A 10,997-nucleotide genomic window follows, 5' to 3' on the forward strand; every position below is an offset into this window, starting at 1 on the left:
ACTATTTTCTTTAAAAGTCATACAAGTTCGCGAAAAATTTCAGAATTTAAGACAATTATAGCGTCGGTAAATAGAAAAATTTTTGCTTAGAAGAATTATTAAAAAAAACGTAAGTATCAGATTAAATGAGCAAGACCAAAACTTAATACGCAAGACCAAGACCAATATTAGAACTATCTGAGCAAGACCAAGACCGAATAAGCAAGACCAAAACCAATATCAAGACTGGGACAGTCATCACTATTTGACACTGACTTTAGAAACTGTAACTGTTAACTGAATTAAATATTTACAAACCTTCAGTCGTATGTAAAGATTGTGTTTTTTATTACGCTGCCTTGTCCTTTACATAACTACAGACATAGCTGAAGATGCATAGCGAAACGTCTGCAGTTACGCAAAGGACATAACAGCGCAATCCAGAAAGTCAACTTGCAGTATTTTGTAGTGTAATTTCATTTTATATAGTGAAAATTTACAAATGACTTAACAAAGTGCGATCAACAAAAAAATTGTTCTTTTATCCAAATTTAGTCTCGAACCTTTTGAAGGACGAAGACTAAGACTCACCTTTAGGACCATATATAGTAGGAAATAATTAACATTTGAAAGCATTTGTGGTCTTCATCACATAATTTTTATTTTTTAATAATTTCAAGTAAAAAAAAGGTAACGTTAAATAACAACTCTATTATGGATGTATCTTTCTATATAATTTATGATAAAAAATCATTTTCGTACTGTATACAAAGTGGTACGTTTTATAATGAAAAAGTGATAATCAATTCGTGACACGAAACCCTTACACAAAACCGAGATACGTTGCAAATAAATCCGGATGTCTGACGGGGTTCATGCGTTACCCAAAGAATCGGTCTGTTTATTGCGAATAGAACGAGAAGGAGAAAGGACAGGAAGAAAAAGACAAAGTTCCGACACTACTGCATGCTCATTAGACGTGTCGCACGTGCTCCGGCTGAAAATTGCAAAGTTTATGTTACTTACGGACTGAGTTCTTGAATTCCCAATGAGTGCAGAACGGTGGGCAAACTGGGGAGACTGTGGCAGGAAGCCAGAGCTTTCTGTCGCGGATAGTACAACCCCATAACGAGACATGTCTCTTCCCTGCTGGTTAATCCACCCAACGTGATTGCGGACCTTTCGGAACTGTCGTACGTGCATTCGGCAATTAAGTGATCGCCAGGTAAGACTTTTAGAGGTGTCTCCAACTTCCTGTACTCTTGATAATCGGCGTCCAAATTCTCGTCGGTCGCAATCGGTGGAAGTTCCGCGTTACCCCGCACGTGACGCAAAGAAACCTGTCTCCCGATCCTGTGGGTTCTCATCACGACCGCAAACATATTTATTCCTGTGTTGGGAAAAGCGCGATGCGTACATTCTGATATACAATGTCCGGATGACACCACTTTGTGCTGTCGCGGGGGAATAATGTGCCGCCAATTGGGGTCGATGCCGATAGATATGACGCCAGCGTCGTGGCGCCGCAATTCCGGCGTATAATACAACCGCAAGCCCGAACCCTCGATCGTGTCGGAATTATCATCGATTGCACCGGTATAATGAGTCTCTAATAAATAGTATCGATTCAACGACGGCTCAAGGGGAAAACCGGCCTCGAGCGGAAAACTGAAACCTTCGGAACCGCGAGCCCATGAAGCAACGACCGCGCTGCAAGATAACGGTTCACCTTCGTCGCACTGTTTACCAGGAGTTCCAACCAAGGCGCGCACTTGGGAACTATCTTGACACTCGTAAAGTACAACATGCTGTAAACCGCTTGTAGCACCTCTAACTCCTTGCAAAGGCTCGTACTGCAAGTTAAAAATAAAACTTATCAACCCCATGTTCCCCTCGACATTAGAAACAAAAAGAAATATTGAAATTGAAAGAGCAAAGTAATTAAGTCTAAGTATCCTTTAGATTTCAAAAAAACTTTGAATTAATCAGTATCATAACGAGCTCAATTTAATGGTGAATAAAAACGATTCCACACATTTTTTGCGTAATTGTGAAAAAGTTATGAACAAAACATGAATTTTTGCTACATTTTTTATTTCATTCACGACTTTAGACTAAGCCATGTCTTTACCTTCTTTCAATGCTTTTTAATTNTTCCACACATTTTCTGCGTAATTGTGAAAAAGTTATGAACAAAACATGAATTTTTGCTACATTTTTTATTTCATTCACGACTTTAGACTGAGCCAAGTCTTTACCTTCTTTCAATGCTTTTCAATTATTTATTAAATTAATTACAACAAAATCCGTAAAAGAACAGTTTTTATTAAAAATAGATTAATTTAGAAAATATAAATTAGGAATCTCATTGTGGATTAAAAATATAGATATATCATTATTTGTAATTCCTCTTGTTTGAAACTTTAAAAGGTGATAAACGCCTTGCAAATTCCATAAGTTATATGTATTGTAACTCACCCTTATGAGATGATGTTTCCTGGAGACGGGCAGGCGGAATACTTTGCACCAATACAGGGTGTCACCGGGAGCTGGAGGTTCAACCGCAGGATTCCTCAGCTCCCACACATTCGCAGTTTCTTCGGGACCTGGAAGGTCCTGATCGGCCCTTTGAACAAGAAATAAAGACTGAATTCCATGTACTTCTAACTCGTGACGAGGTAAAGAACCAGGTCCTACTGCACCACAAATCGGCTCTTGTTTATGGAACGCCCAAATCACTCTCATGGTATCATTCTGAAACAAAAATAATTCTTAGTATCAAAGATCAACGCCGATCGATGATATTGGAGTATTTAATTATTTCAAGCATTATATTCTTGAACATAATATCAAATATTGATGTCTACAGCTCCATAATGTCGTAATGAATTCGATTTACTAACCTAATGCAATTAAAATATACGGCATTTCAAAGTTCACTTGTTATTTAGTAAACGGATCAGTAAAGTGCTAAAAGGGAATTTATTTTGTAGTGAAACATCTATATAGACGGGAGGGGGGTATTACGATTTTTTCTGTCACGAAAAAGGAGTTACTCCCGCGTGGAGGGGGTAAACGGTATATCGCGTGGTGAGTGAGTCCGCTGGAGTCCGACGGCCTGTGCTGTGCTCAGCTGTTGTTTTTTTAACTGTGCTCCCCACGTGGTTGGGCATTTTGTTGCGATTCGTTTTTCAACTTGTCCGTTGCAGTTTCACTTCTACTATGTGCTTCGTTTTTTATTTGTTGAACAAACAATTTCTCTGTTAAATATTATATAATATCATTCCCATCATAAGGGGCAATTAAACTTCGAAAACCACTGACAACAAAAATCAATTCTGTTTATTTAAATATTACATAAACTGTACAGTATTTTGCCAGTTAGTTTGGCGTATTATTTGCCGAGATAAAACAGCATTGTGTCCGACCATTAGAAATTAATTATAGGTATTTATTTGTACAAAAGGACATACTAGAATACACCAAAGAGGGACAGGAGTGATTAAATCAATGCTTTATTAGTTGTACTGCCGATTGGCGTTGAGCTACCATATTAGTATTTTATTGTTTTGTTCATAAAGAGAAGTGAATAATAATTAATGCATGGAGTGGTGGACATGTAGATAAAATGCTTGATGTTTACGCGAATGATTGAACCTCAGAAATACTATTGAATGTTATTTAAACGCTGGGATTTCGTTTATTGTTCGACTGACGGACGCATGTACCGTAACATACATGGAACTGTAATACTATGCATGCTTTTTATTCGCAATCAAGTTGGTTACAACCCTTTTAGTATGGCTCTCAGAAAGTGCTGTACCATCCTATCTCTCCTTTTCCTCATTAATTTTCGTAGAGCCCTTTGTTCTCATATTGTATCGAATGCCTCCTTGCGTCTAACCTTTTCTATTCACATTATGCTCATTATCCTCGTATTATTTCAAACAANATTGAGAGACTCGAGTCTCTCGTTCAGAGACGCTAAACAGGTTTTTTGACAGTCTCTCGCCAGCTTCTCTCAGCGACACCAGAGAGACTCGATGAGAGACACCAGAGAGACTCGATGAGAGACGGAGACTCGAGTCTCGCTTTTAGAGACTCTGACAGACTGAACATTTTTATCTCGGGAAGTTTCTCAATTTGGTGTGATGTGATGATGATTTGTAATGATGAACAAAATGGACTTGATCTTGCGAAAAGACTGTCTTTATACTAGAAAGGCTAAGACCAAGACAAAAAAAAAGAAACTTTAGCACTGTTTGAAAAAAGAGATTCACAAGAATGTCCTCGGAGTAAGTGTTCTTTGTTCCTACATCCGGTTAACACATGACTGAAATATTGAGTCAAAAAATTCTTACCGAAATTTTTTACTTCTTTCAAGTACCTTCTACTATTTTGTTCACTAAAAGGTCAATTTATGCGTTGGCGGGAGGGTAATTTCTCGAGTTTTCATAACTATCGACACTATTTTCTTTAAAAGTCATACAAGTTCGCGAAAAATTTCAGAATTTAAGACAATTATAGCGTCGGTAAATAGAAAAATTTTTGCTTAGAAGAATTATTAAAAAAAACTTAAGTATCAGATTAAATGAGCAAGACCAAAACTTAATACGCAAGACCAAGACCAATATTAGAACTATCTGAGCAAGACCAAGACCGAATAAGCAAGACCAAAACCAATATCAAGACTGGGACAGTCATCACTATTTGACACTGACTTTAGAAACTGTAACTGTTAACTGAATTAAATATTTACAAACCTTCAATCGTATGTAAAGATTGAGTTTTTTTATTGCGCTGCCTTGTCCTTTACATAACTACAGACATAGCTGAAGATGCATAGCGAAACGTCTGCAGTTACGCAAAGGACATAACAGCGCAATCTAGAGGGTCAACTTGCAGTATTTTGTAGTGTAATTTCATTTTATATAGTAAAAATTTACAAACGACTTAACAATGTGCGATCAACAAAAAAATTGTTCTTTTATCCAAATTTAGTCTCGAACCTTTTGAAGGACGAAGACTAAGACTCACCTTTAGGACCATATATAGTAGGAAATAATTAACATTTGAAAGCATTTGTGGTCTTCATCACATAATTTTTATTTTTTAATAATTTCAAGTAAAAAAAAGGTAACGTTAAATAACAACTCTATTATGGATGTATCTTTCNTACTATGCATGCTTTTTATTCGCAATCAAGTTGGTTACAACTGTAACATGATGGTTGTGTTGGAAAATATTTGGTTTGATCAAAAACCGACAAATTATGACCGTATGGAAATATTAGTGTAATAAACGTAAAACGGAGGCCAAGTTATCTAACTAACGTGCTAAAATTGAGATCAAAGTGGATACCAAGTTATGAAGCAGTGGTAGAGAGCAGTGCTGGGCAAAAATATCGATAACAATAGGAGGGGTAGAGGTAGACCTAGATTAGATTACTGTTTGCAAATAGTGAAGGAGGTGGGATGTTCTAGTTTTAGGGAAATGTGAAGATTAGTTCAGGATAGCAAAGAGTGGATGTGCGTCTCCAACCAGTCTTAAGACTGAGGACCTTATGATGATGATGATGAAACTTGTAGCTTTTTTAGCAGGTGCACTCACCTGTCCTACGTTTCGTCCTGAAGAACCTTCGCCTGTCGTATAAGACAAGTCAAGTCCACTATACACCTCATTCATAATCTAGTTCTTTTTACAATACAATATCGTGGAAAGAGCAAACAATGACATATTATGTATAGATCTCCGTGCATACATCTACATCGTATTGAGCTCAATTCAGTGTCGTGTTGATCGATAGTAGAGGAGAAAATTCTTTCAAAGTCTCTCGAGACTTGTCAAGGGCACCACTGTTTACATTCAGAAGTTTACAGGGGCATTTAAATTCACTCTGTACAATGGCAGTATTCATTGTGGACGGCAGCACATCAGATATATGTACATTTCGGATGATTTCTTTTCTTCTTTATCTGTCTCTCTCTCTCTCTCTTTTTGGTTTTTATGTACCATTATGTAGAAGGAACAACGTTGTGACGGTAGTCATTTGCATAACACCGAGGGAGACGTTATTTATGAAAAGCCAGTTCAGCTGAACGAATGAGGTTGCTGCGGTCTTCTCTTTATCATCATGAAGTGATTTTTAACGATTATCTCCTCTTCGGAAAATGTAACTTCTAGTGTTGTAAAGATCGAAGTAATATGTTGAACACACTATAAAACTCATGCAGATGTCCAACTTAACATCGATCGTACTTTGAAACTCTCTGTACATTTTCTTCATTTCACAAACAGCATGGAAAATACATCCGTTTACATTGTGACAGAAATATTATCTGCGAGTACTTGCTTTTCAGAACTCGAAGTCGAAAAGTAGATTGAGACTATAACCTTTTAGCAGAGTTTTTGAAAACTTTTACAAACTCCTACTGCTTCAAAAATAAACGGGAAGCGAACATGCCTTTGGCACACATTTCTATGGAGATATCTCATACAAATGCTAGAAAAAGCACATTTATGTGCTCCTTATAACTTGCCCATTAGTCCATTACAACAGTATGGGACAAACAAAAACAATTATCTAAACAGATTTGAAAAACTTCGTTCCCCTGTGCATATTCATTTAAATATATGCGAGTGCTTATTAGCGACAAATTTTCAATTGACTTCAAAAAATGAGGTTTTCAATTCAACCAGTGGTAATCGCGTAGTCCTCGCGGCGAGAGACACACGCAACATATTGCGTTGGTCGGCAGTGGATTAAGCAAAGTCGCAAGGCCTCCCGGAGTATCATGTACAGTCTCCTTCCCTTGCCCTAACAAAATATAGCTTTAAATTTTGTCTATTATTGCACCGAACGGCATGGCCTAGAGCCTAGAGGTTTAGCTCATTGCTTAGTATTCGGGAGGACGCCGGTTCGATTCCGGGTCCGTCTGCTTTGGTCCAAATTTTTCTGTGGTTTTCTTGGATCAGTTAGGCGAATGCTGGGGCAATAATATTCCACGGATTATCTTTCAATCTCTCCTGTCTTCATTTCGTCCGTCTCATCTTTCTCACCCGAACCACCACCCACTCATTTCCACGATTCCTGAAAGGAGTCTGAAGAGGGCCTTCCGCCCTACCTTCCGTTCACTAGCATTAGTGGCTGGTGGGAATATAGATATATCATTATTTGTAATTCCTCTTGTTTGAAACTTTAAAAGGTGATAAACGCCTTGCAAATTCCATAAGTTATATGTATTGTAACTCACCCTTATGAGATGATGTTTCCTGGAGACGGGCAGGCGGAATACTTTGCACCAATACAGGGTGTCACCGGGAGCTGGAGGTTCAACCGCAGGATTCCTCAGCTCCCACACATTCGCAGTTTCTTCGGGACCTGGAAGGTCCTGATCGGCCCTTTGAACAAGAAATAAAGACTGAATTCCATGTACTTCTAACTCGTGACGAGGTAAAGAACCAGGTCCTACTGCACCACAAATCGGCTCTTGTTTATGGAACGCCCAAATCACTCTCATGGTATCATTCTGAAACAAAAATAATTCTTAGTATCAAAGATCAACGCCGATCGATGATATTGGAGTATTTAATTATTTCAAGCATTATATTCTTGAACATAATATCAAATATTGATGTCTACAGCTCCATAATGTCGTAATGAATTCGATTTACTAACCTAATGCAATTAAAATATACGGCATTTCAAAGTTCACTTGTTATTTAGTAAACGGATCAGTAAAGTGCTAAAAGGGAATTTATTTTGTAGTGAAACATCTATATAGACGGGAGGGGGGTATTACGATTTTTTCTATCACGAAAAAGAGTTACTCCCGCGTGGAGGGGGTAAACGGTATATCGCGTGGTGAGTGAGTCCGNATACGAAATGAGGAGCTCTCTATAAGCAACTCGAGTCTTTCGGTTAGAAACGCTAAACAGTTTTTTTGACAGTCTCTCGACAGTCTCTCTCAGCGACACCAGAGAGACTCGATGAGAGACAGAGACTCGAGTCTCGCTTTCAGAGACTCTGAGAGACTGAACATTTTTATCTCGGGAAATAGTGCGCCTGTGTTCAATTTTTTTCTTTGTTGACAGAAACAAGAGCTTGAATATTTAAGTTGCTTTATAAGGAAAGAAAGAAATTCTAACACTTAATGGTTTTATAAAAACATCATATTTAAGAACAAGGGATGACGGTAGCAATTGTGACGTCACAGTCTTGTAATATAATCTTTAAAAGGGGGCACAAAGTGACGAGACGTGAACATTTGTTTGCTAATTCCTGGAGCTTTTATGAAAATCATCATGATTAATTTATTGCTGAATCATAGCCGCCCAAGAAATTTGCGGAAGAAGGGGCTTAAGAAATAGTAGGCCGTGAAAGAGAAGTGACAGCTTAATGGGCCCTGTAAAAGTGAAACATATGGTTTTCGCCGCTAATAACCGAAATTAGTTTAACGTGATCCGACGGCAGCATGTTCAGCAGGATTAAAAGGATTCATCAAGTTTTAAATAGAGCCTGTCTCGTGTCATCTTTCCCGCTTCTTTATTAAATAACTGGTTACAGTGAAAAACGTTCAACAACCATTTTGTACCGTTCTAATAATAGATACTTTAGAACATAAGTTTCACATTATACAGTTGCCATAATTTTATAAAGAAAAAAATCATTTTGACTTAACTAATTATAAGCGAACCTATCTCTCAACAATAAGCTACCCGACTAAAATTTTGAGGGGGGTGCATATGGGGTCCCTAAGTGGGTAACCTATTAACCCTTGTGGAACCCCTGAGGTTGCCCCCTGGGGCAAGGAAGGGGCATATAACGCCGTGCTGCATTTGCGCATTATGAGGAATACCGCTTGTGCCCCCACGGGGAAAAATTATTGCTACCCTATTAAAGATTTTTGGAAAAATGAACTTTATTATTGATGAAAAAAATACAAAATTGAATGAGAAATATATTTTACTAATGAGAAATGAGGTTGTTAAAGGTATATGTTTGGAGCACGCCATTGTACGGGTGCGAAACATGGACGGTGGGCGCGGCGGAAAAGAAAAGGTTAGAAGCGTTCGAAATGTAGTGTTATAGGCGGATGATGAGGATATCGTGGGTAGAAAAGGTTAGAAATGAAGAGGTATTGGAAAGAATAGGAGAACAGAGGACTCTATGGAAGTNATTACGATTTTATCCGAAGGAACGTGCGCTACTTTGTTACGGTCAAGTTCACGATGAAGATTAGGGCAAGACAGAGCGATCGATGAAAAGTAGCGACGACTGTCCGTGAGTGCAGATAGGAGAAGACAAGACATATGAGTCAATTCGCGAGTTTTGTAACGGGAGTGTCGGTTTTCGGTCCGTTCGTTTTTTGTTCTTACCGTGATTGGAATGTCATGATAATCGCATGTGTCGAGCCGTCTCCTGAATCGTAACACTGTATGGGTATTGTTTTCGTAGCCGAGAAGGAGCTGGTAATCTTGACTAGGATCGACTTCCGGCTCCCGATCCATCAGGTTTCCGGGCGTCTCTTTCACATGACGATCCTGTAATAAGAAAAAAGAACACGTCAGATTTTTCTTTCTATTATACCTATTCTTTATTTGATCCCGAAAGAAGGATAATATTCCCATTGGAAATGGGTTTTTTCAGGAAAGTTAAGCTTATTTTTGAAGTCAGATAAAAACTAACCAAAAGCGATTTCAACTGGCACGCCGAAGGTTTTCTGCTACAAATTTTGACTATACAAGGTAAAGGACTACGCACAATCCTTATGGTCAAATTGATTGTATTTAGATGGTCCTCATGCCTTTCATCTGATCTAAAGTTCCCATGGGTAGGACGACAAAAAATTAAAAGTTTCTAAGCTACAGATCAAAGTAGCACTTGATCAGTATAAAAGTCGTTAGTTTTAAAGAGGAGCACGAAATAATGACCTCTACCATGATCTTGATAATTATCTTCAAGGTCATTTCAAGAGTGTACTTGACCTTGTAATGTCTGAATATAATTACCAAGATCACGAGAGATTAAATTGTGAGGTAAAAAGTATCAGTTTTCATTATCCAGACACATTTTGCAACTAAAAGTGCTCGTAGTTTGTATTTGGTATCCAAATGCTATTGCTGGTATTTGTGGGTACACGGAGAAAAACAATTATCGTGCTGTCTCATAATCTGGGTGCCTCTTACTCACAATTGAGTAAAAATAAAAAAAAGGTTCTCTCACAAGAATTATTGGACTAACATTGAATTTTGTCAATACATATTTCTTGCACTCACGGATTTTAATGTTCTCTCAATAACAATAAGACAGCAGTGTAAAGGAAAGCTAAAAAAAATTATTATATTAAAAATTTTGTAAAATAAAGCTCTCATTCGATTATATATATGTATATATATATGTAAAAATGTTTTTTCATGATATCGTATATTTCTGATACAAATATTTCGTCCGTTTTTCTGCGTAGCAAACATTCAAATTTCTCATATGGAAGTGATATCAGGCTCTTAAGGCCGAAATTTTTTTGCTCGTATTTTCCCGAAATGGTCCTCGTAAACCGCCCGAAAAAATCACGTCTGGACCCGTTAATGTCAAGTCCAGTAAGCGAATTATTTGGAACGATAGCGAAAAACCTCGTCACAATGAGAGAACGCTCGTTGACTTTATTCTGCGAATACCCAACGACGGAACTGAAGTGATTTTTTTATAGTCGTAAAAATAGATTAAGGGATAAAATTTCCAATTTGCCCTAATTGATGCCATTAACAGTAGAACACTGTTCGTTTTGGACAAACTAATCTGTCCATCTTTCAACTGACTACACTCAATTAATTTTATTGACTTGATTTAAAACTCTCCCCTTTTTTTTTTGTTTTCGTATTTTATTCTTTATCTTGAAATGCAGTGATCCGAATTAGAATGAGTTACCAATTAAAAAAAAAAAGGAAAAATACGAAATCATTTCATCGGTTTATTCTGTCCCCACCCCTGAAATTAGAAAGTAATTTTACGAATAAAT

General features: G+C 37.6%; 1 protein-coding gene across 1 annotated transcript in view; it reads right to left on the minus strand.

The window, feature by feature from the left end:
* Nucleotides 1–10,997, minus strand: part of LOC108745206 (MOXD1 homolog 2) — a 114,590-nt gene that overhangs the window by 10,942 nt on the left and 92,651 nt on the right. The window contains exons 4-5 of the mRNA XM_025981529.1: nucleotides 7,233–7,508; nucleotides 1,006–1,832 (exon numbers count right to left, since the gene is read on the minus strand). Coding sequence (XP_025837314.1) covers nucleotides 1,006–1,832; nucleotides 7,233–7,508 — 1,103 coding nt within the window. The remainder of the gene's footprint in view (nucleotides 1–1,005; nucleotides 1,833–7,232; nucleotides 7,509–10,997) is intronic.

Source organism: Agrilus planipennis, unplaced genomic scaffold (assembly GCF_000699045.2).
Source record: "Agrilus planipennis isolate EAB-ADULT unplaced genomic scaffold, Apla_2.0 scaffold38, whole genome shotgun sequence".
Classification (NCBI taxonomy): Eukaryota; Metazoa; Arthropoda; class Insecta; order Coleoptera; family Buprestidae; genus Agrilus; species Agrilus planipennis.